The 26,866-nt window shown below is 40.0% G+C and overlaps 1 protein-coding gene and 1 non-coding gene across 2 annotated transcripts; both read left to right on the plus strand.

Moving 5' to 3' along the window:
* Nucleotides 1–111: 111 nt before the first annotated feature.
* Nucleotides 112–183, plus strand: trnae-cuc (transfer RNA glutamic acid (anticodon CUC)). Its single transcript has one exon. It is a non-coding gene; the product is annotated as a tRNA-Glu (tRNA).
* A 17,685-nt stretch (nucleotides 184–17,868) lies between these two features.
* On the plus strand, nucleotides 17,869–26,446 carry gata4 (GATA binding protein 4). The gene is made up of 6 exons (XM_058612955.1): nucleotides 17,869–18,663; nucleotides 23,647–23,813; nucleotides 23,908–24,033; nucleotides 24,150–24,231; nucleotides 24,394–24,593; nucleotides 25,470–26,446. Exons 1-6 carry the CDS (start codon nucleotides 18,141–18,143, stop codon nucleotides 25,593–25,595), a joined length of 1,224 nt encoding a protein of 407 aa, XP_058468938.1. The 5' UTR covers nucleotides 17,869–18,140; the 3' UTR covers nucleotides 25,596–26,446.
* Nucleotides 26,447–26,866: the final 420 nt, after the last annotated feature.

Consider the following 26,866-nt stretch of genomic DNA (forward strand, 5'->3'; position numbering starts at 1 on the left):
CTCTGCTGACAAGAAACACAGATAAAAACAACAAAACAAAAAAATATAGAAACAATATAGAGTCCGTTTGTACATTTTAAAAATGTTAACGTTTCTCTTCACTCTCAGCGCTCCCTGGTGGTCTAGTGGTTAGGATTCGGCGCTCTCACCGCCGCGGCCCGGGTTCGATTCCCGGTCAGGGAACTCACTTTTGCAACCTAGTTCATGAAAATAGCAACTAGTAAGTAGGCGAGCGTTTTGCATCGTCGGAGGATTTTTTAAATCTTTATTTTTTGTTGTCACAATGTTGTCACTGTTGAAAAGTAACACCAGCTGAGCTGACGCTAGCATATTTACAGTTCATTAAATCTATGCTACCGTAGGCACATTTTTCTTGGAAACAAACAAGCAAAAAAAAGACAATTAAATGACTTTAAAGTTATAAAACTGTGTTTTGGACGTGAAATCATCCTGGGATGCGTACAGACTTGGATGTTGCACACACACACTTTGACCCTCTGCTGTGCTGTGTATCAAATGTTCCACTAAGTGGCACCGTTTCACTGCAAACACAATCAGAAACAGAGGTCTGCTAAGTGTGCAACAGGACACATTCTGCACGAGGGGAGTCATAACGACCCAAAAGAAATTAAAAGACATTTTAACTAAAAACCAACTAATAGTATCTGAAATCTATGCAGTGTTTTACCTGAGTAGAAACAATTATCTAAGCACATTTTCAACTTAATGTGATTGTAACAAACTAGGACAATTTTTTTTCCTCCTGATAGAGTTAAGGCTTATTCAAACTGAAGCTGTTTGAGAAAGAGAGCAATGAGACTGAGATCATGTGTGTTTGTGGATCTTGGGCCACAGAGTGTGAGCCCACTGAGGTGGGGTAAAGACACAGATCCGAGCCGGACTCTCTTTTCCATTGGATGACTCTGGAGTTAACCAGTTCCTGGCTGCCTATGTATCTTGGCAGTTATTTTGACAGGCGCTATCATTGTGAGAGAGGAGATAAGTTGTCTCAGGGATCGCCATGGCGCCTGTGTGTCCGTCCTCCGGCCTGTTCAGGCTCTCGTCATCCCTCTGCACCTCCCTCTATTCTATGCCCATGTTTGAAACAGAGAATTGTTGTTGTGGGGGGGACTGCTGTGACTGGGAGCGGGGTTTGTGTTGGCAGAAGTCGTGTTGGCTCTGGGTATCATCGTCCCCCTTTCAGGACCATCAAAACCTCCATGTGACTCAGAAACAGGACATCTTGAAATGTCACATTTCCATTTTTTCCCCACACAAATGCACTCTCTTTTTCTTGATTTTCCCTTGTTTGATGTTAGGGATCGTTAGGGGACATTGCACATGTAAATATGCCAGATTATAGCTACTTGCTCATTTACATACGGCGGTTTGATGGAGTGAGACAAAGAACAAAACAAAAAACATGACAATATTAACAAACATGGGGGGGACCGCTCATGCTTAAGTGCTTATTGTATTGCACATAGCTTGAGATAAAGTGCACATTGACCTCATTTTATTGCACCCAGATTTGTAAGGAAATTGAGTATTTTCCTCTCCTTACCCCCACAGTCTGCTTCTCTCTTTTCATTTCCATGTGTTATCTCTAAAATGAAACACATTTCTACTGAGTGTTTACCACAAAACACAAGGAGATAAATCCTGAAGGGCTCCTGAGACACAGCAAAATCAATATTAAAATAATCAAAGTGCATCATGATATGTCTATTCAGCGTATCAGCCCGTGACATTTGACTTTTCCACAATGACACAGAAGAATTTGCACTGGATTAGGATTAGGAGTAGAAACATAGAGAGGATCAAGAGAAAATACTGCGTAGATGCTTTTGAATTTGTACAGTAATTGATAAATTTTCAAACATCTCTAAAACTGAAGATTTACAGTAAAAAAAACCCCACAAAATATGGATATTTAATGTCGCTCATTGCCTTGTTTTGCTAAGCGTGTGTTAATAACATGACTTTATCTCACTCGTTTGGCCTTGGAGAGATTTTAAATCATTTTGCTCCAACGTCATACACGTCCAGCTTAGGCTACAACTCACGATAACTTAAAATACACTGCGGCAACAAGAAGCCGCAAAACCTAAACACAGAGGAAGGATAATGTCACACAAATGATAATTGATAGGAAGTATGAGGAGGGAGGGGTCATCAATCATTATAATGAACCAAACAATGTGTTTATGAAAAGACAGCAAACACATTACAACTAAACTAATGAGGATGAGGAATCTATAATTCATGAGGATGGATACAAGCAGTAGTTTGGATAACTTCTCATTACGACTGACAGAGAGTTCCACTTACAAACAATTCACTAAGCTTTGCACTAAACACACCATATCATCGAGAAGGCCACTCAAACAACAACTGGTGAAAATGAGCAAATACAAAGTGCATTTTGAACTTTCATTTTTGGTTTCTTGACAGTTTGTTTTAAGATTTTGAAAAAGCGTTTTTCTAATCCTGTCTTAAAGACATAGCTAAACATTTTGTGAAATATGGTAAAATTATTTCAGATATTAGGGATAAATGGGCAAAAATCAGTTTTATTGCCGACTGTTTTTGTTTTAAACATACAAGGATGCTTTGCTTTAGTGTTTTGCTGCACAACAAACAACGTAACATGAAGATAAGACTTTAAGAATGACATTTCAACAACAAAAATCAAGTTAAGGGAAAACAACGATTGTCCAAGAATGAGCAAAAGATAAAGCAAAACAGAAATTAAAACACGTGCAATTGCAGAAAAACGGACCATTTCTCAATGTTTATTCCTTTATCGTAGCTATGCAAACACACATAGATATGCTACATAAACATACTTTATCTTAATTCATATTTTTGTGCTCAATGACTTAAACAACAATACTGTAGCTGTAGCATCAGCGAGTTGTTGTTTCACCCGTTTCTTTTGTGTGGTTTATGTCACACTTCTATTGTCGTTTAAGACTGAAGACTGAATGAGCTATTGATTAAAATCTAGATTAGAATCACACAAGACATTCAACTAAATCCCACGCTCTGACCGGGACGTGTGTTGTTGTCCGGTACAGAAAAACAAATACCGCGGTCATTATTTAAACCTGCAACTTTGAATCGTTAATTATTTTCTTGATTAATCTGTAATCCTATGGTCCATAAAATGTCAGAAAATGTTGTTTCTCAAACCTGTTCTCAAATGTCTTGTTTATATTCAGTTTTTAATGATTTCTTTGTTGCATGGAGCAAAGGAAACCAGAAAATATTTCAAAGATGAATCAAAGAAACTCCTTTTAATTATTTAAAAAACACCTTAATTGATTATAAAAATAGTCGAATATTAATTTAGCGATCAAATAATAATCCATTAATCGAGCAATTGTTTCAGCCCTAGTCGTGATGCATCAGATTATAATCAGATTAAGACAGTCACTGCCTCCTTGGTGGTCTCATTCAGACTAACGAGAGACCACCATGAGGTTAATGACACCCCCCCCCCCCCCCCCCCCCCCACACACACACACACACTCATTCAACCTTACTGTCCACTTGCATCAGTCAGTTTATCAGAGACAAAGATGGGAATGAGTTATTGAATCAGTAGCATCTCGTTCTACTCATCCAACTGCTACTGATTCAATGACTTTTGGAAGGACTATGACCTGGATGAATGAATGAATGAATGAATGAATGAATGAATGAATGAGAATAGCCACAGACAGAGGAACGAAAGTGATGGAGACGGCTCGATTCCAGCGCCACTACACCCACTGTCAATCTGATAAGTCGGCCGACGCACTGCAGCAGTGACCTTTCACCCAGGAACTGAAGAGCGGGAGGAGGGTTATCACTGTCGTTGTTTGTGCTTTTAGAGCTGAAGGTCCAGACTGTGCCGGAGCCACACTTCAAGGAAACAGCAGACAGTGTACGAGAAATGGACATAAGCGCACACATACACACACACACACACACACACACACACACAAACAAACACACATACGCCCTCTCGTCAGTGTTTTCTGGTCACATGATGGTTGTACAGGAGCAAACAGTGCATGGTTGTTTACCCTGCTTATCAGTGGTGTTGTAACAAGTCGGGGAGAACACACAGGCTTACATGAACACACATGCATGCATGCACCACGCTGAGAAACCTCACCGTGGCAGGAAAATGTGGAGAAAACGCTCTAAAAAAAAATCAAATTCTATAGGGATGCACGCATTTCACATGTGCCTGTGATAATCTTTCATGGCAAGCCGTGAGGATGGGAATAGAACAGATCAAGGTCGGCCACCACACTAACATCGATAAAAGGAAGAGAAGGGGCCACACTTTATGAGAATCAGTCTTCTATCAAAAGTGTCAAAAAAAATCAGAAAATGACTTTGGTAGAAGTTGAAGTCACTTTTTTTTATAATATTACTGAAGTAAAAGTCTTAAAGTGTGACATTTACTGTACTTAAGTATCAAAAGTAATTTTCTGATGTAAAATGTACTTAAGTTTTAGAAGTAAAAGTATTAAAAAAGTGAGGAGTTAGGATTGAGCCATGGCGGGTCAGTGGTAGGGCGAGTTGTCTTTCAACTGGAAGGCTGTGGGTTCAGTTCCTGGCTCTGTTAGTCTACATGTGTCCTTGAGCCAGACACTTAACCTCATGTTGCAGTGTGAGACTAGAAAAGCTCTATATAAATACAGACCATAATACCAACTCTTCTTCTTCTGATTTTATTTGGTAGTATCGAGTAACAAAGACAGTTAGAGGAAATGTAGTGGAGTAAAAGTAAAAGTTGCCAGAAATATAAATAACAAAGTAAAGTACTGATACGTGGATTTTGTACTTGAGTACAGTAACAACGTATTTGTACTTTGTTACATTACAACACTGATGAAAACACTTTTTTTTTTTTATCTCCTAAACAACTTTTATGTATTTGAATGTAAAAAATAGCTTTGAGGTTTACCCTACTTCAAAACCATCAGTTTTCTTCTGTGTTTTCTTCTTTGCCATAAAGTGTCTATTTTCTTTTCAGTGCTAGTGAATTCCATAATTCAAATGTAAGGTGCTTTTGATGTGAAACTCTAAGTCTGCAGGTTGGCTCCTGCCCTGAGGCCATATCTGTTGTCCACGCCTGGAATAGATCATGACTGATGAGATAACGTTAATAATTCTTCCTCAGCCCTTTCTTAACTCTCCTCTGATCTCGCTGCTCATAAATAGGGGCTTGTCCTGCACAGTAATAATCACTCTTCAGAAAATAATTCTCCTCTCCGCTCGTAGATGAACACATGTAAGCCCCAGCAAACACTTGCCAATAAATAAGAGCTATAAATTCCTCTAAGAATTATGACCCCCACAGTAAAATACTGGCTACTAGTTACATTATTTTCACTGCAAATTGCCATGTGTGTATACTTGATATTGCACTTTCACAACAGGTTACTATATCATTTTAAAGTGAAACTGTGATTTATCAGTATTTTTCCCCTGTATAAATCCTGCATTTAACTGTGAACAAAATCACAGTCAAAGTCTGTGATACAATGATGTAATTTAACATCAAATACACTTATTTAACAGATGTGAAATCCTGTAAATAATTCACAGTGCGCGCCTGCCGGCGTCTGATTCAGCGATTAGTCACCTTCTAATTTGAGAGACTAAAGACACAAGGGGCCATGTTGTAGCAAATATGAGTGTGCGTCCTTACTGTGCCTGAGTGTCTATATATGCAATTCTTTTGATGTATGTGTGTGTGTACAGACGTATACACTCCCACTCAGACTCTAGTTAGTCCAAACCAGCGCCACATCAGTCCATCATCACAGATATGGCTTGTGGTGAGATAGCAAGTCTGGCGGCACACAAGACATTTTGTCCACTCTGTCATGTTTACTTATAATGATAAGCTTTGATGGATTCCCCACACGCTATAGACGCCACGGCACGCACACACACACACACAGTCTAATTCACATGTGTGTGCTTGTGCACACGTTGACACAAATGTTGGAGTATCAGACTAGAAAATCCATTTGGAATTAAGGTGTCAAATTAAAAAAAATAAATAAATCATTATAACAGGGAGCACATGCGTTTATTACAGGTCCGTCCATCCATTGTCCACCGCTTAATCCTTCGCTTGAGGGTCACGGTGGGGCTGGAGCTAATCCCAGTTTACATAGGGCGAAAAGCGGGATACAACCTGGACAGGTCACCAGTCCATCGCAGGGCAAACATACAAAGATGAACACGGGCGTCAGAAGAGTTTTTAATGTGGGACTAACACACTGGTGGGGGGGGGGGGCACAAACTTTTAATGAAGTAGATGTCATTCTCTGGGTAACAAGGAAAACCTGCAGTAGATTATCAGTGGTTATGGGTTTTCTCCTAATAATCAAGTGGAATGGATTCATGGGAACAGCATCTTTTACATGGTAAATGTGTGTGTGTGTATGTGGGGAGCTATGAAGAACATTTACGCTCACGTTCCCTTCTTGCCATGAGGCAACAATGCTAACCACTGCACCACCGTGCTTCCAAAGGTCTTTTATAATTAGAGCGATCTGATGGTGAGACTGCAGATTGTAATAAACAGCACTCCAGTGGCCGTTGAGCGCCAGCGAGAATGTCATTCCTCTTCATATGTGTGCCAAGCTTATGCTTCAAAATGCAAAAAAGCAGGCTCTGGCTGGTAGAAATATGGCGGCCCAAGATTACAGCCTCTGTAAAGCAATTAAGGCCCCTTCCTATAGTACATATAAGAACATTATTCTATAAAAGGCGCCAAACAATTCTTTATTTTAAAGTGATAATACACTTATACAAACACGTGGGTAGTATTTTTAATTACAGCAAATAAACTCAACTCCCACTATAGGCTCATTGTAAATGTTATAATCTTTGTGTGATCCCTCCTCTGTGGCGCTTCCTGAAGTTTCTACATGTTTTTTCCCCCTGTATAAGGGAACTTTGTGGAGTTTTTCCACACTCAATGTGAGGGTCTAAGGATAGAGGTTGTCACTTTGTTGTACAGACTACAAACTGTATTTGTGATGCTGGGCCATTGAAATAAATGGATTTGTCTCGACTTTATCAGATAGAGCTGCATTTCATCTTGAATGTTTCGCGTACTTTAGAAAAAATGTCTAATAATAGCTGATGCATGAGTGTCTTAATAAAAACTTGATAAAAAGTTTTGTGCACATACGTTTGAGAAGGCCAGTAAGCTGTCAAACTGATTTTTCTAATTTAAAAAAAAAAATGCACGTCCATGAGAAACATTATAAACACATTTTTTAATTGTAGTTTAATCCTGTGGACATGTTTTTGGCAGAACATTCGTGAGCACAGTTATAAATATATATATATATATATATATATAAAAACCCTCTTGAGATGAATCACCTCGATGGTTTCGATCAAACGCTGCGTTCGCTGAGCTTGACGTTGCACTCTGATCTGTCGGCCGGCCTGTGCAGTGTTTCCACTGAGTCGGTTTACTTTAGCCTGGCGTTTGTCCACAGACCGGTTTACTACAGCTGTTCAGGACCAATTAAAAAGACTAATGAGGCCTCTGCACTTATCAGGTCTGCTTAAGGGCACAGACGAGGGCACCGAGTTAGGCAGCATGGCAGAGTATACGGTACCACCCACTAATGTTTGGGTGAGGCTCACATGTTGACCTTAAAAAAAAAAAAGAGTTAATTATGTAAAAGATGTCAACAAGAGACAGCAGTATTTTTTTTTTTGACAGCAGATCAGTTTTAATGACCGTAGGGAGTCATGGATAAAGAAGGAGCAGCTACAGTGAGCTGTTAGACGAAGAGCTTCAGTTTTGACAGGCTGCACCAGTCACAGTGAATCAGAGAGTCATAAAGCACGAAACTCGGGTTTATTATTAACTGTTAAGTCTCCATTCTTTTCTGAAACAGTAGTTTTGTTAGTCGACAGAGTCAAACCACATGTAACCACATTTTTTTGATCAATTTATCACATAAAAACCTTTCCGCTAGAGGTAAATCACATGATCGGTGCAATAATGCAAATCCGTGTACAGCCTCACAAGTCAGTCTGTAGTGTGACAGGAGGCTTTGACCAATCACGTCAGAGAGAGCAAGAGATTGGACGCTCTGATTTACCATTACTTCTACTTTTATACAAGTCTTTTCCACTGCTACTGTGCTACCAATGCTGAAAAAAGGGGGAACGAGTTGGAGAATAAACACAATATAGGTAGACTATAGAGAACAATATCTTTAGCAAGGAAATGTGGTCAAGGACCAGTTTTTTCCTTTAAGCATTGATTTGGGCCAAAACATGGTATCTTCATCAGGCATTCATTAGTTAACAAGAGCAGAGTAACAAGCAAATAACTAAACACTAGAAAACTGCGATTTCTTCAAGAGAGCCGTGGCACTTACCACACAGACGTCTGTAACGATCTGATGACGAGAGACTGGAGAACCAGGAAATCAGTAGAGGTGCTTGATAATTGGATTGGGAGCAGGTGTGCTGATTGCAGGAGAGAAAGGAGGAGACGCAGGCGGAGCATAACAATGTGGATTACAATTTACAGATCACAGTGAATTTAAAAAGGCACAAAACATTTAGTCACAGGTGTCTGGAACTGAAAAATTTTGTTTTTCCCCCCCACAAATTCATCCCACGGGCCGGATTGGACCCTCTGGTGGGCCGGCTCTGGCCTGAGGGCCATATGTTTGTCAGAGATAGAGCGATTACCTCCACTCATCTGTTGCATATAAAACAATCATTTCTGTCTAAATTCATGTGATGAGAGCTCCAGGAAATACTCCGAATTTCAATAATCTGTGGCTCATCATCACTCACACTGCTGGAAATGATAAGGCAACATCGAATCATTATTTTATCATATCTCAAGTGTGATTTCGAATCCAGCCCTCAGCGGGTTAGTCATTTGTTACGTTATTTTGTTGCCATACAATTATACATTCATATCAATGACGATGTTCGTCTGAAATATTAACGTTATCATGTTTTTATGTGGGATTATGTGGGATTTTGTTGTTGCCCCCCTTTTTTGAGCAGCATATTTTGCATATTACGCAGCTTTAATATATACATACGTTACCACGTGTCAGTCACATGTATGCCAATACATTCATATCAAAAAGGCTTAACACAGACTCAACACTGGACTTAACAACAAAACCTTTTTCTATTATTATTTCCACAGCCACACTGTCATCATCAGTGAAGTTACATTTTCTTTTCTCCCACGCATCACCACACTGTACAGTAACGGTTAACTCTTTTGAGTGCAGCTTTCATTTTCCCTCTTGCTGCACCTCTGCTCACCTCTACTCCCAGTCTCCCACAATTCTTTACACCCAAGCACACCATGAAATTTAGGGAGTGTGCGTCTGACAAAGAGAGTGAGAGAAAAGGCCGGGCGCGAGGTGGAGATAAGCAGCAGCTCCGAAAACAACAGACGCTGTCTCTTAGCTGCTGCTTTTTATTTTACATCTTACCCTTCCTCTCGCTCTGTCAAGGCCACACTTCTCTTCCTCCACTTGCTCGGCCAAGAGGAGGTCAGACTAAGGGTGAGAGAGAGAGAGAGAGAGAGAGAGAGAAACACACACACACACGCACACAAACCAAGGACTGGCTGACCGCAGTGTTACAAATCTTCTCCACCTTATCCAAGACAACACACTGATAAGTGTGTCTCCACTCCCTATCCGACAGATCCATCTCTGAAAACATCGGACACACATGTATGAAGATGTGGGAACACATGAACGTGTAAATGGCAGATTCATGCGCCATTTCTTTTTACTCCCGTTCACTTCTAAAGTATAAAGACTGACCAGAAATAAAATAAAGAAATGGAAAATTGGACGCGTTGTGGTTTGGAGCAAACAGACGCTGCAGGATGATAATTAATAAAGTTTAGTTGCAAATGGATTGTACTTGTTTTCGTGGTCCTCATGAGGCCGACCCTCGTTTCTGAAGAACTGGTGTAAGTTCAGGGCTAAAGACCTGAGTTGTGGTTAGTTTAGGTTAGAGTTAGACATTATCAGGTTATGGGTGTGAATAAGAGTGTTGTTTAGGCCAGGGGTCTGTAAACTTTAGTATTAAAAGAGCCATTTTTGCCCCCTCTCCACCCATATAAATGTAATCTGGAGCCGCAAAACCTATTTGATCCATATATATATATATATATATAGGTATACTCTATCTATACATTAAAAAAACAGTTTGTTAAATTTATGAAATCAAAAAGTAGAAAAAGAACTGTTGACAAACCTGCATATGTGTATGTCTTCATGTACAAATGTCTTCATTTAATTGCTGGGAGTGTCTCTCTTGGGTTCTGGGACGTTTTCAACATGGCATTTCACGTAGACTAGATTTGGCTAAAATAGCTAAAATATGCGACACATCCTACGAGTGACGCATATTTTAGTGGATTTAGTTGATCCCTAAAAGAACAAGTGTTCACTTTGAAAGAAATAATGACAGAAAGAAAGGAAATAAAGATAAACATAATTCTTTCAAAAGCTACAGGGAGCCACTGCAGAAGTGTTGAAGAGCCACATGTTGCAGACCCCTGGTTGAGGCTGTCTAAATGAATGGAAATCAATGGAGTGTCCTCAGAAGAATAGCTGTGCAAACCTTTGTGTGTGTGTGTGTGTGTGTGTGTGTGTGTGTGTGTGTACTTTTTGGGAGGACTGCACCTGCAACTAATGATGTGAAATTCACCAGCTTGCTGCAGCCACTCACTCCCCACACATCAAAATTGCACCTGTTAACTCCCTCACCCTTACCTCCACGCTCACCCCCCACACTCTGACACCCTCCACACACACACACACACACACACACACACACTCATTTACCGGCCATGACAATAGCCATTCCTCCACTTTGGGGCTAAGTGCCTCCTTAACCTAGTCTCTGGTAATTAATTCCCTGTTTTTCTCTCCTCCAGTGGATTAATGTTTTGTGGCCCCGCATCACAGTGTGTCAGCCGCACCGCGTTTATGGAGATACATGAGCTGACAGTAGTCACAATAAACCAACCTCGGCTTCATCTCCGTCAGCGTCCTTTCCCATGTGTTATCACTTCTGGGTGTTTGGGGAACTGATTTCTCCAGAGTGTGGTTGAAAATCCTTGCGGTGGATAAAGCAATTTGGTGAAATGGCAGTCATGCCAGAGGAATTGTGACAGAAATGAAGGGAGATAACAAATAACAAAAAAAAAAGAGGCAACAATTTTGGTGCATGTGCAGGAGGCGGGCGTTCCTCCCTGTGGTATGTCACCATTGTGGAATTTTACAGTTTTATCTGCTGTGGAAAAAGATCCCTGTTTATTTTACAGAGGCTCAAAGAGACTGTGATCCACAACCACACAGTTTGTGCAAAACATATCTGAAATCTGTATTTTCTGAGGAGTTAATGGTGTCAATAACTAGTTCCAGCTCCTATGTTCTCATTTAAAGGGAAATAGATGATAAAGCATGGCACACACATTTATTAGACCATCACACAAAGCCACAGCTGCCCTAAATCAACAGCATTGGTAATGATCAAAATGTTTTTTTTATGTTTCTGTAATGGTTAATACACCAGTATGTTGAAGCTCTTTAACTGAAATTATATTTTTAAAGCTAAAAAAACAATTATTACTGTTGTCCATGAATTTTCAAATTCTGTGTTACGAAAAAAAAAACAGGAAAAATAGTAAAGCACATTATTATTTGTCAAATTATAGTTATTTACTTAGCGTAACCAAATAAATAACATTAACATTTTTAGTTTTAAACAACTTTTTAAAGAAAGAAAGAAAGAAGCACTGCTGTTTGACTGACTGACTGACAAACTTACTTTTATTAGGCTGCCAAACCAGAAATTAGGTGCAATCAGGTTATATATATATGTATAGACCAACGACAGGAAGTGACATCATACACACACAGTATGTTGTGGTAAATCTCGAAATCGGATCAAAAGGCCATTTATTAAACATACTGTGTAGAAACATATACATTATTGCTCTGTGTGTGTGTGAGAGAGATATTTTCGTTCCAATTAACTGTACATTTATTTCCTTGTATGTGTGTGTGTGTGTGTGAGAGAGAGATATTTTCGTTCCAATTAACTGTACATTTATTTCCTTGTGTGTGTGTGTTTGTGTGTGTTTTCGTGGTGGACGTGCGAGGCCACTGGGTCGAGGTGGGCTGGGTTCGTAGTTCCCACAGCCTGTGCGGAGGCAGCCTCTGCCTCGCTATCAGCCTCCGTCTCCGGCCCCCCCCCCCACCCCACAGCACCAGCGGGCCCCCCTGACGTCAGCCATGGGCCCTGATAACGGGGTCCACAGCGAGCAGCAGTGGTGGTGGGGGTGAGGGCTGGTTGGAGATGGAGGGATGAGGTGGAAGGAGAGCATGAGGAGGGAGGGAGGGAGGGAATGGGGTTACACTAACAGAGCCGGCAGTGGATAAGACCTTCAGACAGATAAGACACAGCAGAGTGTGGAGCCTCTTTTGTTTTCCACTGCTCCTCCTGTCTGGTGGCATCACCCTTCTCCATTCCCTCTAAAATCACTCTGTCAAAGTTTTTCTCCTCCATTCCTGCCCTCCTTCTCTTCTTTGTCCAAACAGAAATATCCCTGCTGTTACTGGAGCATGTGTGCGGTGACAACTTTTCTCCTTTTTATTTTCTTGTGCAGTGTTTTTAAAGGAGAGGGGGAGGAGCCAGCTTGTGACTGACAGGAGGAGAGAGTTTTTAAAGGAATACTTCACCGATTTGCGTTTCGCTTTGTATTACTAGAACAGGGGTAGTATTTTTGAAGTCGAGAAATATCTTCATTCTTTTTTTTGTTACGTGCCCACCAGTGACACTTGGTCCGAGGCTTGAAACTGCGGGACCTCATTTCCAGAATGTAAACAGTGTCCGTCATCTTTGCTTACAGTTACGCCAACAGGACCAAATGTCACTGGTGGGTACGTAACAAAGACTCAGGGGAAAAATACTACCCCTATTCTAGTAACACAAAGCTAAATACTAATTTATTAAAAGTATTCCTTTAACATTAAGTGACAAAAACGCTCACACACACACTTTGCTTCTTTTTTCATTCCCGCCGGCCTGCGTCTTGTGACATCTGAGCCACGGTGACACCTCTTTGACCCCGTGTGGCTGAACTCTACGCGAACTCTTCGAAGACACCACCATCCATTGTTTTTGATGATGTCACCTCACCTTTGCCTAACCTGGGTCTTACCCCCAACTTGCCCTCACCTCACACGTGTGCAAGCAAACAGCATCTGCCTGCCACATCACACTGCGACTAAGCCCCATGTATCAGCATATTAAACACTGGTCCTGCATATGTGTGTGTGTGTGTGTGTGTGTGTGTGTTCCCTATTTGCTCTTCAGACCTTCTCTGGCCTGCGGACTTTGGCCACTGCTTATCGCAGGGAGAGGTCCTGGGATCCCTGAGTCTTCGCTGCTAAAAATATATTTGCTATAGCTTATACATGCCCCCGTTTGCCCAAATGTCACGTGACCCAAATAAGTTCCTCACAGAACTTCATTAACATTTTTTTTTTTTTATGAATTAACTGTCTCATATTTGAGTGGGCGACACCCACGAGTGGAATTTCAAATATTAGTGTATACGAGCGCTTGTCGCTTGGTGAAGTCGCTTCACAAACTTTGGAGGCCGTCACAGGAACAAAGGAGATTTTGATAATTGGCTCCTTATCACCTGTAATTGAGTGTCGCGTGATGTGTTTGCACTGCTCTTCAAACAGCGTGTGAAACCAAGAGTCCAGTTCAGCACTCCAGCTCAACACAGATGAGAACCTGCAACATGAGGAGTTAATAATTTGTTCAAAAGCACACTCCTGGTTAACGCTGTGCTCTATGAGAGGAGTTCAGTGTCTCCAGAGTGTGACCTTACCTGGTCAAACACACTTAATCCACAAGCATAACTCACAAATACCTTGGTATATCTCCAAGGTACACAATCCCACAACAAAAATGACACTTAATTATTGAAAAACAAAAGCTTTTTCTTTTGCATTTAATATATTACAATCATATTCATTTCTTGTTTCATAATAAGCACCTTTCATACAGGGATTGCAGCTCAAAGGAAAATTAAATCTAAAGAGAAAAAGGCAAATACAGCAATAATACAACAATGAAACACAACAAAGCGGTGGAATTAAAAGGGAAAAGTCTAAAGTAAAAGAGTAAAAAAAACCTGTTTTAACTTCGAAATTAAACGAACAATGCAAATAAAACAGTCAAATACAACACAGGGTGGAATAAAATCGGAAAGGCTGGAGTCAAGAGGTTAAACAAACCTGTTTTAATTTAAAATAAACTGAAAATGCAAATAAAACGCAACGGCTGAGGAAAAAAGATCTTATTGTAAGAATATCTCGTGAGCTGACTTCCCTCATATCTGAGGGTAGTGTGTTCCAAAGTTTAGGGGTGTAAATAACAAAGGCGGCATCCCCAATTTTCTTTTGACTGTTGTCGAGTGAATAAACCAGCAGTGGACGATCGCTGTGTTCTTTGCTCTTTGTTTTAGCTTTATAGAGTCAGTCCCTGTGTGGATTCCAATCATGCACATGATGTCTTTTACACAGTTTATTAAAGATCTGGCCTGCCTTGGTCAGTCAATTGGCTGATAATCTGAGTCATTAGATATAATCACAGGTCTGTCACATACACACACAGTGAGGTAACATTGATTAACACTGTCTTCAGCAGGATCATTATGACGTGAGTGAATCTTTGATGATCAGGCTGATCAGATGAAACCAGAACAAAGACATTGAGCAAAGATGAAACCACGCAAGACCATGTGAGAAAAGGAGGAAGACTTTTTTAACTTAGTTTGCAAAATGAATGAAGAATACTGTGTGTGTGTGTGTGTGTGTGTGTTTTCTGCCTCCTGTGTTTTCCTGCTCCTCAATTTGAAGTCTTCTTCCTGGAGCCAGGAGTCTACTAGACTCAGAGTGTGTGTGTGTGTATGTCTGTGTATGTGAGGAAGAAGGGGCCAAAGTAAGTCCCCGACCCCCAAATGATAGAATCTCTTCCCCAGCCAGGATGGGGACAGTTTTCCTGGTGCCTGGCTTATTTGGACACACACACACACACGCACACACACACACGTATACACACACACCTTCAGCAACAGTCCACTCTGTCTACCACATTCCAGCATCTCTATCTAGTCCCTCACCCAACACCTCCTCATTCATACACACTGACAGCAAGTACACAAACACACACACACACACACAGAATTACAAAGAATGAATCATGATTATAAACACACACACACATACACACGCCTGAGCTCTGGCCTCTGTCACTGTCAGGGATACAGCCTGGCATGTGCAAACACACAAATCAAAACACACACAGCGTACAGTAGAACAACAAAAGAGAGGATGAACTGTGTTAGATTTTTAAAAAAGGACATATTTTCACAAACTCTTCACCCTTTATTTGCTCAGATTAGACAGCAACAGATTGGAGCAGTTTACCAGATCAGAAGACACGTGACGGTAGACGTCACTGCTGCTGAATTGAGCACGAGTGATTTTCTTGCCTCGTACGGCACGAAAAACTAGACTCGTTCATGTGTCTTCATATTTCAGGCTCCTGTGTTGATCCAGTCCCACAGTGATAATGCACATGTCTTCTATACATTAACTGCAGCCATAAAAGCATTAATCATCTCTGCCCTTTGCAGACGTACAACACCACACACCCTGATATTATTAGCCACGTGTAATCAGACTGCAGTTACACATTGATGATCGTTCTCCCAATTTTTACAGACAGATAGATAGATAGATAGATAGATAGATAGATAGATAGATAGATGAGCTATCCTGATATCACAATATAACAATATGTGTGACAATAGTTCATAGAATTTCAAAATAAAAGTGTTTGTTTTGAACCATATATAGTGTGAAAGCACATGTATGATGCAAAATTAAAGTATAAAAAAACCCATATAGAAATAACTTATTTTTTAACTTGATTTTAAGTTTGAATTAAGTCACTGGAGAGGGTATTTTTTTTTAATCTGTTTATTCACTTGACATCTTGCACATTTCCTTTATTGTTGTGTTGTCTGTGTGTAACTCTGCGTTGTTGTGATTGACAGGTCTTGATGGCATAACCTGTATAAATAAAGTTTAAATAACTGCAAAAAAAAAATTAAGTGGTGGGCCACATGAATTTGTTTGGAGGGCCTTGTGTGGCCCATGTCCCGCATGTTTGAGACCTCTGTGTTTGATACAGAATCAGAAACAGAAAACTTTATGAATCCATGAAGGACAATTAAGTTTCTACAGTCCATCATCCACATAGTATATACACACCAGAAAAAACACATTTGTAATTATTGTTATTAATAATTATATTAATTAGCTACACCAGGTTCAGAGGTGCCTTATATTGGAGTAAATGGACAATAAATAAAGATAAAATATATCATGATAATTCACTGACTTTATTGTTATTATATAGGATGATGCAAGTGATTTTGTGGCAGCCCCACATTCATAAAACCAAGGCATACATTAGGTTTTAAGGCATAATAGAACAACAACAACAGAAAAGTATGATAAAGGATGATGAATACAGAACATTTTCATGTGCACCTACATTTGAGAAACACCCACCCACACACGCGCGCGGAGACCCATAATTCACTGAGAGGCTGTCAGTGGGAAGTGGCCGCACAATGAAAAGTCCTCGTGTGTTTACGTTCGCTGGTGTTGATGACAGGAATAAATCCGTCCTCATGATGACAACAGACGACTGCAGGCGCGACGAGCATCCACCTCATATTCTTCATCCTGCTCCTGACAGCGGGAGGAAAACAAGTAATAATCGAATAAAACAGAAACACAGACACACAGACATTCAAGGTCTCACTTGTAAAACTGTGACGTTCCAGTATAATCAGATAAAATCAGTGCATACATAAATGATTATTTATTATCTTTACTCCAAAACTGGTGAATTTCCCTCTGATCCACGTGCGCACTAACTCTCGTATAACTCAACGTAGAAGTTAGTTAGTCCGAGATGAACACGTGCGCGCACGTATCTCTTACCAGCTTAATTAATAATCAACCTTTCGATCACAATCAGTTTTGTCTTTGTAATATTAAGTATAATAATAATAATAATAACAATAACAATAATATACTGCAATAATACTGTAATAATGATGTAATATAAACGTATTTATTTCAAGCTGCTGACATATCAGACATGTGTGATTTGTATCTATTACCTATATCTTTAAATAGAGGAGCGCAAGAATGTCACAGTGATAAATATAATAAATAACAAACAATGTGACATTTAAAATATGATAATTAAGACGTTTTACAAATATTAAAAGGAAAGTAAACATTCATGCAAATGATTAAACGTCACTCAAATGTTCAGTATTCCGACTGACATTTACAAATGTGTTTTTTTTTTGTTTTTGTTTAAAAAAAAGTGTATTCGTTTATAAATAATTTGACCAGGTTTACGGTGCGAATCGACTATAATCACTGTAAAGAAAACACTTCAGATGTAACTTAAATGCTTATGTTAAGTGATAAGTGAAGTGATAAGTAATTATTTTGAAATGCAAGTCACCTCATACAATAAAAAGACAACCCGTAAATGATGATGGTGATTATATGTCGATCTTGTGTGAAATGATCAAACTTTGAAAAACGCTGAAATTTGAAACATGGAGAGGGAGAGAGAGAGGGGGGGAGAGAGAGAGAGAGAGAGAGAGAGAGAGAGAGAGAGATGATAACAGCTGGATCTTGATCACAGGCTCACTCACTCATTCACTCATTCACCCCTCCAGTCTCACGTCTCCTCTCTTACTTTTTTCTCTGAATTATCTGGATGTTGCAGATCTTTTGCTTTAACTTTTTTTTAGCAGCAGATTTGATTTTAAACAGGAAACCGATCATCTAATCGGATTGTTTTAAAAATCCACCTGTGATTTGCATTAATCTCTTACAATAATCTGCTTCCACATCATCATCATCATCATTATCACTTGCCCCCACAACACGGATGTGCAGCTTCACGCGGCGGATATGTACCAGGGCATAATGACCACCAACCACGGACCCCCTTCCTATGAGGCCGGATTTCTGCACAACGCCTCGGCGGGCACCTCTCCGGTTTATGTGCCCACCACCCGGGTCGTCACCCCCATGATCCCGTACCTCCAGACGCCCGGTGCGTCGCAGCAGAGCAGCCCCGTGTCGAGCCACTCTGCCTGGGCGCAGTCGGGCGCAGACTCGGTGCCCTCGTACAACCACTCCTCCCCGGTGTCTCCGCGTTTCAGCTTCTCCACGAGCCCGCCTCTCACCTCCGGGGTGGCCGCGGTCCGGGAGACGGCAGCCTCCGCGTACTCCAGCCCGCTGAATATCTCTGCCAACGGGAGGGAGCACTACGGCACCCCCCGGGGCCTCGGCGCGTCGTACCACAGCCCATACACGGCCTACATGAGCCCGAACATGGGCGGAACGTGGTCGGCGTCCCCCTTCGACAGCTCGGTGCTGCACGGTCTCCAGACCGGTGCTACTCCAGGCACGGCACGGCATCCAAACATGGGTGAGCAACTTTTATATTTAATTATAGCATTTCTGTAAGAGTCACTGTTAGAACAGGTGTGTGTTTTTCTTCATATAAGGAAGTAGAAATAAGGATTGTCAAAGTGCAAATAAAACAAACGTGAGGGATTCATAAAGACAGTCAAAACCAGAGGAAAGCTGATTAAAAACAACAGATTTATCTCAAAAAACACGAATCAAACCTGCAGCAAAAATGGAAGTAAAAATGCTCTTGTTTTAATGCAATAATGTTTAGAATTTATTTTTAGTTTGTTTGAAGCAGAATCTATTTATTAATTAAGAATATGATTTGATTGAATTCATATATAATATAATTGGAAATTATTTTAAATAATAATAAATACATTAAAAATCTTACAATAAAATGTTAGATTATTCATACAATAAGACACTATCATATGTGTGATTATATTTCACACAGTTTAAGTTCGGATTCACTCATTTACGTCTTCTTTTTTTTATTTAAACCACTGGCTTGGGGTTTTGTGTGTGTGTGTTTTTAATAACGATCTGAGAACCCAATATTTGCAACATTTAATTTAAGCATATTTCCGTATACCATCCTATGTGAATGTGGCACGTATACAATTATTCTTTCTCAATTTTTCTCATTTACATAATGATTTTTATTTTAAAATAATTAGGACATGTTTTCCCCCAGATTCACCACACACACACACACACGCACATATTCTTTAAAATTAAAATAAGTCACTTCCACAAATGTGTTAAACACAAAGCATCACCACACCACACTGTGTTGTTATAATTCCAGAAATAAAAATCAGATTGCCAGCAATGAAGTGCATACACAATTTATTATTAATTTACCTTGAGCAGCATTTTCCCCTCTAATTTTACACGTAAATGCACCAACAAATAGCTACTTTAATCAAAGTTCCTTAGCCTTTTGTTGACAAAAATATGTCCTATATATGAAAAAATATGTTTAAAAAAATAATTTTCTGATTGAAAGGTAATTGAATATGGACTATCACATGAAATAAATAAATAAATAAATAAATAAATAAATAAATGAATATATAAATACATTCTGAAGGGAGGCCCACAGGTTGTTGGATTTATGTATCTGAAAATATCTAAATGTTGTAAAAGCCACCCATGTCCACATTAGATTCACAACTAACAAAAGACAATATACCATAATAATAACACAAATATGTTAGATCATATCAGAGATGTTATTAAAGTGATATAAATTCATATTTTACTGAGTCTGAATTTATAGCCCCGGTTTATGAGGATTTGACTGTAGATCAGAGGGAATCAAACCGTGACCTGCAGGTGTGTTTTCTTTTGATTTATGATGCAGTGAATATTCATGCGTATGTTTATATCACAGGTATGAACTGAGGTGACAGTGACCTGCAGTAGCTGAAGCTTAAATATGACTCATGTGTACACACACACACACACACACAGCCATTTCACAATGCATTGATTTTGCTTTGTTTAGTTTTTTTGATGCTTTGACTTGCATCATGTATCGTCTACATTAATCAGATATGACCTGTGTGTGTCTCCTAGATTATCTCGTCTGTGCAGCTGCAGGCTCTTATTTTCATTTCACTCACCAAAACAATATTTAAACATTTGTTTTGCATCTCCAAATTGACATTCATACATTTACATTACATGCGTCGATTAATTTGTGACCCGTGGTGCCGATAACGGCGTCCACATCGACAAGGTCGTCCCCTTGAACTGTTTGATGAAGAAAGAGATCAGCTGTGAGAGATAAGAGCATTGATCCGATCTGACCTCTTCATCTGATTACAGATCATGCTGAACTCACAGTTTGGCCTGTTCACTGATTGATGAATGAAAAGAGCTATCAGCCACAGACCGCATGCACTCATTGTTTCACAATAACAAATAATTAAATCAAAGCTTTCAGTCATGACATGAAACTCCCCCCCCCCCTTTTTTTTTTAAAATAACAATGAAACTTGCTAAAAAGGTTAGAAGTTTTTAAAGAAAATTACAAGAAATAATCACTTTCAGATTTAAATCCAGTCTATGTTTGACAGTTTTTGAAAATGGTTTCATTTTAATTTACAGTACATTCTTCTTTTTTTTTTTAACATAGTATCAAATTACTTTGATGGTTGTTGTTTGACTTATCTTTCTCGAGATGGTGATTCTCCGCTGTACATTTGATTTTAAATGTAAACAGCAAACAATCCTTTTGTGTTGTGTTTTTTGATATTGTTGTTGTTGTAGTTTCCAAAAGGAAAGACCTGCGTTATCATTCTGATATGATACTATAGTTGTAAAAAAACAAAAAACTCTTTGCTCCTTTATAAATGATCACAATTAAAGCCCAAATCATAAAAGTAAAAAAAATAAGTGAGCATAAAATATAACTAAAATATGAAAAGGAAAAAACGAGTTTTTGAATTATATTGAAGTAAAAGTGATAAAATGAAGTAAAATGTATAATTCACACACCAGGTACAAAAAAATAAAGTATCAACAGTAAATGTGATAGAATATACATTATACTACTCTTATATAAAACGCATTATTTGTATAATAGTGAAACCTTAATTTGTGAAGTCACTTTACCAAACAAATGTAGTAAAATAGTAAAAAGTTGAATATGAATACAGCAAAAATGGAAATACTCAAGTAGCAAACAAACACATTGAATACTGTATTTACTAACATATAAATTCTGAGTAAACTTACTGATTAAAGACTATATTATGTTATTATGTTATGTGTTCGCGTCAAGCTTAGTATTGCTACTGTAATCTGAAATGACGCTCACAGTGGCCGTGATGAAATCCTCTCAAACATGCTCAGACGTTACTCTCCACATTTATCACTGTCACCGGGAGTCACCTTTGACCTCTGGCGGCGTTAGCGTGGCTGTTTTTAAACTGCACCCTGATTGTCAGCGTGTATCTGATAAAGATACACCCTGACATTTTGTGCAGCGGAAAAAATAAACGCCTGCACTCAGATACAGAGACGTGGACAGCACAGCGCGGCACAGCGTAACCACGTAGAGAGTGTTCCTTTTGTGTATTGTCTCGCATTGCCGCTGCTGTTGTGTTGGCTACAATTGCTGCCTGGCTCAAGGTTACGCTGCCCTGCAGTCGTCTGTTTTTGCTCTTAGCCTTGGAGGAGGCACCGTTTGTATCACTAGTACCGTTCCTTTAACTCTCTAGATGGCCAGGTTCATACGCTCACTGAAGTGGAGTTAAAAAAAGACATTATGAAACACAGAAGGAAATTAACTTTGTGGCTCTTTTTGGCTCTGCGGAGACATTTTAGATACTTTTCAGTGAAAGAATGTTGATAAATAGCTATCAGGGATCTCCCCAAGACCTGTTTTATACCACATAGTGCCAATTACAGTACCGTAACAGCTTGTTTAATTGAGGAAGTGTGTTGGTTATAGTGAGAAAATGTCCTGTTTATAAAGTTATGGTGTTTTATAGATGCCTTTCTGGCCAATTTCGTAATTTATATGGCAGTAACGGCTGACCCCATTATGAAGATATTCAAATTGAACCCTCTGAGTTCTGATTCAGTGTTTTCTGCAGCTCCTCCAACTATTATTGGCTGCTCTCATCACTGCTACCTTAAAAAAAATATCAGGGTGTCACTTCCACACTGCAGATTGATGTCTTCTAACGGCTAAGTGTTTCTTTGGAGATACTCTGTAATGTGCCAGATGAGCAAGCGAAGACTACATTCATCAGATGTCATGCTATCAGAGACACAGAGAGAGAGAGAGAGAGAGAGAGAGAGGAGAAGGAGAAGGAGATGTGACAGACATGGAGTCTCTATTTGAATATGATGGAGCTTTACTCTGTCTCTATTTCCAGCTGCCTCTTTATCTTGAGGGGAGTTGTGAGATAAGGAGGGAATCCAGGCTGCTGTTGTGTGTGTGGGCCAGGGTTACTGCAGCTGGCGCCTCCTGCTGGCGCAGAATAACTGTATCACCGCTCAGCATAATCACCCTGTTACACAAGAGACAGTTTATTAAAAAGGATGGAAAGAATCCTCTACGAATAAAATAGTTTTTAGAAATAGCCATCCATCGATGTCACAGTTATTTAAAATCCAGTATTTCTCAAACCTGGTCCATGTTTTACATGTGTCCCTGCTCCAACACACCTGATTCAAATAAATGGGTCGTTGATGAGCTATTTGAATCAGGTGTGTTGGAGCAGGGACACATGTAAAACATGGACCAGGTTTGAGAAATACTGGATTTTAAAGTTGGAGCAGGGAAGCATTTAAAACGTGCAAGGCAGTGGGTCCCGAGGACCACGATTGAGAACCGCTGTAATAATCCTTTCATATGTACATTAAGCAAGGGGCTTGCATTGTGGCGGCTGCCATAGTTGCCTGACACGCTTGGTAATTAGAGGGTCGAGTGGAGGAGCGCTCCCTTTGTTGCAATCTGCAAACTCAGCATTAGATGGCACTAGTTCTTTCACACTAGACTGGAACACATTTGGCAAAGGCAATATTCATCTGTGTGCTGTTTTTGGATTTTGGATGGATGAATGGATGGATGGATGGACAGAAAAGCAGCTATGACCTCATCCATCCATCTATTTTCTACCGCTTTATCCACCACATGAGGGTCCACCCTGGACAGATCGCCAGTCCATCACAGGGCCACATATATAGACAAACAACCATCCACTCTTATGGTCAGTTTAGATTATCCAACTTGCCTAATCTCCATATCTCATGTTTTTGGACTGTGGAAGGAAACCGAAGAAAACCCATGCACACACAAGGAGAACATGCAAACCCAATGCAGAAAGGCCCTTGTTCCAACCGGGTCTCTAACATGGGTTTTCTGGCTACCAACCACCACACCAACAGTGTGGCTTGCCATGACCTCACAGTTTTCAGTACAACCATTAAAGACAGTATTAACCCTTCATTCTCTCACATGTCCTTCCCCGATCAGATTTGTTTGACGACTTCGCTGAGGGTCGAGAGTGCGTGAACTGCGGGGCGATGTCGACCCCGCTCTGGAGGCGAGATGGTACTGGCCACTACTTGTGTAACGCCTGCGGCCTGTACCACAAGATGAACGGCATCAACAGACCTCTCATCAAACCCCAAAGACGACTGGTACATATATCATCTTCGATTCTATTATATAACCTTTACTCTCTTCTTGTTTTGTTCTTTTATATCACTGACCGACATGTTTAATGTGTTGCAGTCCGCCTCCAGAAGGGTGGGCCTCTCCTGCACCAACTGTCATACCACCACCACCACTCTGTGGAGACGAAACGCAGAGGGAGAGCCGGTCTGCAATGCCTGTGGCCTCTACATGAAACTCCATGGGGTGAGAGAAAAAGAAGGGGGCGAGAGAGACGAGATAGTGTATGTTTAAAAGCACTATACAACTACCATTTACTAAATCTCTCTTCTATGTGCTTCTTTGCTTTGGTGTCTCCATAGGTACCGCGGCCTCTGGCTATGAAGAAAGAGGGAATCCAGACACGCAAACGCAAACCCAAGAACCTCAACAAGTCCCAAACAGGTGAGAAACAATAAAACTAGTATATTGTCTACTAATCTAGTACAATAAAGCAGAAGTTGCTTAACCAAAAAGATATTTGGAGCCCTAAGTGACACGCCACATGGGGCACACTCGTGTTTACTGGCTGTACAAGTGTGATAACTATTGCTCTCTGCTCTACAGGGACTCCAGGCGGTGAAGGAACTCAAGTCACACCCAGCAGCAGCAGCAGCAGCAGCAGCAGAAGCACTCTCCACACCTCCACATCCACCACCACCATCAGCAGCAGCAGTAGCAGCAGCAGCAGCACAGAGGAGCCACGTCAGATAAAAACAGAGCCAGGGGCTCACAGCTTGTTCACACACCACAGCTCACACACACAGGTGAGTTGAACAGTGAAAACAAATGCTCCCACTGAACGGTCCAATGACCTCATGGACCAAAGTAAAAAGATAATAACCGCCCACAACATTACCACTGAGAGCTATGGTTTTGTTAATTTTACAATTTTTATTAGGGCCCGAGCACTCACTCAGTGGTGTAAGGATCTATTAAAATTAATTATCTTTTCTTTTGAAAGGATTGCATTCTTGAGGTTAATAAATGAAAACTGTCACTTTTTTTTCATTAAACAAGAAGAATATGTAAAAGTGGTGCAAAATGGCTCAGTAGTGTCTCCAAAGGTGAAACCTGGTACGACAAAGTCGAAACCAAGTTGAACCAAACTTGGTGGAAACATGTCACAGCCCAAGACAAACAAAAAAGTCTATTGGTACCATGACCTAACTCAAAAGGAAGTTTGGCGGTGGGCCAAACTTTGAATTTGGCCCACCGCTTTACCACGAAATAGGAAGTGCCCTACAACTTCGATCGTCTCAAGAAACCTGGCCACAAATCATCAGCACATGAAAACTAAGTCAAAGGCATAGCACCACCTGCTGGCAGCTAGCAGCACAGCAATTTCTGTTTGTTTGTTTATCCCTGTGACGTGCACAATGACACAGGGATAAAAAAAACAAAATACCTTATAGGGAATAACAACCACTGACAAATGTAAAATCCTGTGTTTAGTTTTGCTTGACAGACATGATAATGTTCCATTCATTCTGATCACAAAGGCCAAACAGAGGCAACCAAATGTTACGTACTGCATCTTTAAACTATTGCAATAAGATTTTAATTCTAGAACACTAACTTTTGCACCTATTATATCTGTAAAATTAGCCTAATAAGACTGATTTTCTTCTGTGTCCCTGCAGATTTCAGCCCTGCCAGCCTACATGACTGCTCAAGGTGGAGCCATTCCTCTTAAGATGTCACCTGGCAGCCACAGTGGGTCTTCTGGCTCCAAAGCTGAGCCCTGGAACAACCTAATCCTGGCTTAGAAGACCTACAACCAAGAATCTCAGACTGGTCCACCTACACCAATGAAACTCTCCTGACAGACTCTTTGGAAAGTGGCAGAAAGTGGTGGAAAGTACTGCTCTGGATGCAAAAGATCCCACATGGGACATGGAAGTGGGAGTCACAACATGAATGGAAACGTTAAACATGACTGCACAGCTACTTAGACAGTTGTGAACAAGCAGCTCTTGTGATTAAAACCTGGTTAAAATGTTGGGTCTGACACTCAACTGTAAAATAAGCCATTGATAGAATAAGCCAGTGATAAATAGCTTCTTTTTTTTCATTTTTATTTCAATACATTTTCTTAATTTTAATGATTTGCATATAATTATTATGGACAATTTGCCAACAAAAAGACATGTATAATGAATCACAGCATTTTGATGTCAAAGGTAGCAACGTGGAGGTGTTGAAGTGTCAGTCTACATAAAGGGTCAGTTTGTATAAATAAGAAAAGTAACAAGTATACTATATATTTTCACGTATAGCCTAGTGGTACATCTGTAAAGGACATTTGAACATCTCAGTCGAGAGACAAGACATGACAAAAACATATGTGCTGGTTACTTGATAAATCACACACACCTCTGCGTGGACACTTTTCAGTATTTTTGAATGTGACTTCATCAGAAAACGCCAGTATACTGTTGTTGTTTTGTGCTGTTTTAGGCAAATGTAGTATTTTAATGACGAGCACCTCAGTTGTAATGGGGTGTCAGCAGAAGTCTTAGCAGCTTTTATCTCCACACCACAGAAAACACAACTATTGACATCCATCACTCCTCAACACCACTGATATGACCCTCAGTAAAAAAAAAAAAAAAAAGAACACAATCTCATCAGTGCTATAGGAACTGCTCCCTAATGACCTGGATTAATATCTGGACCAGTTTGCCTTTCTCCTTTAGATTTTAAAATGTTTAAAAACTGTATGAAAAGATATAACATGATAAACTACCTATGGAGCAGAAAAGATGCACATGACCAGTATGATGTGGATGGATTTACTGTGACATGGCTCCCTCTGCTGGCACAAATATAGACGTGCCTCCAAAAGATTCAAAAGATCCTGCTACTATTTATTATAATAATAGACATAACTCAAACCACATTTATGACCTATTACATCAAGAATGTGTACTGTATAAAACCAGTGATACTGCTTTAATTTGCTTGTGACAAACAAGGGAGGGGGCATTTACGTGTGTAAATGTGGGAGAGTGCCCACATTTGTAATTACCAGAATAAC

Source organism: Solea solea, chromosome 17, assembly GCF_958295425.1.
Source record: "Solea solea chromosome 17, fSolSol10.1, whole genome shotgun sequence".
NCBI lineage: Eukaryota > Metazoa > Chordata > Actinopteri > Pleuronectiformes > Soleidae > Solea > Solea solea.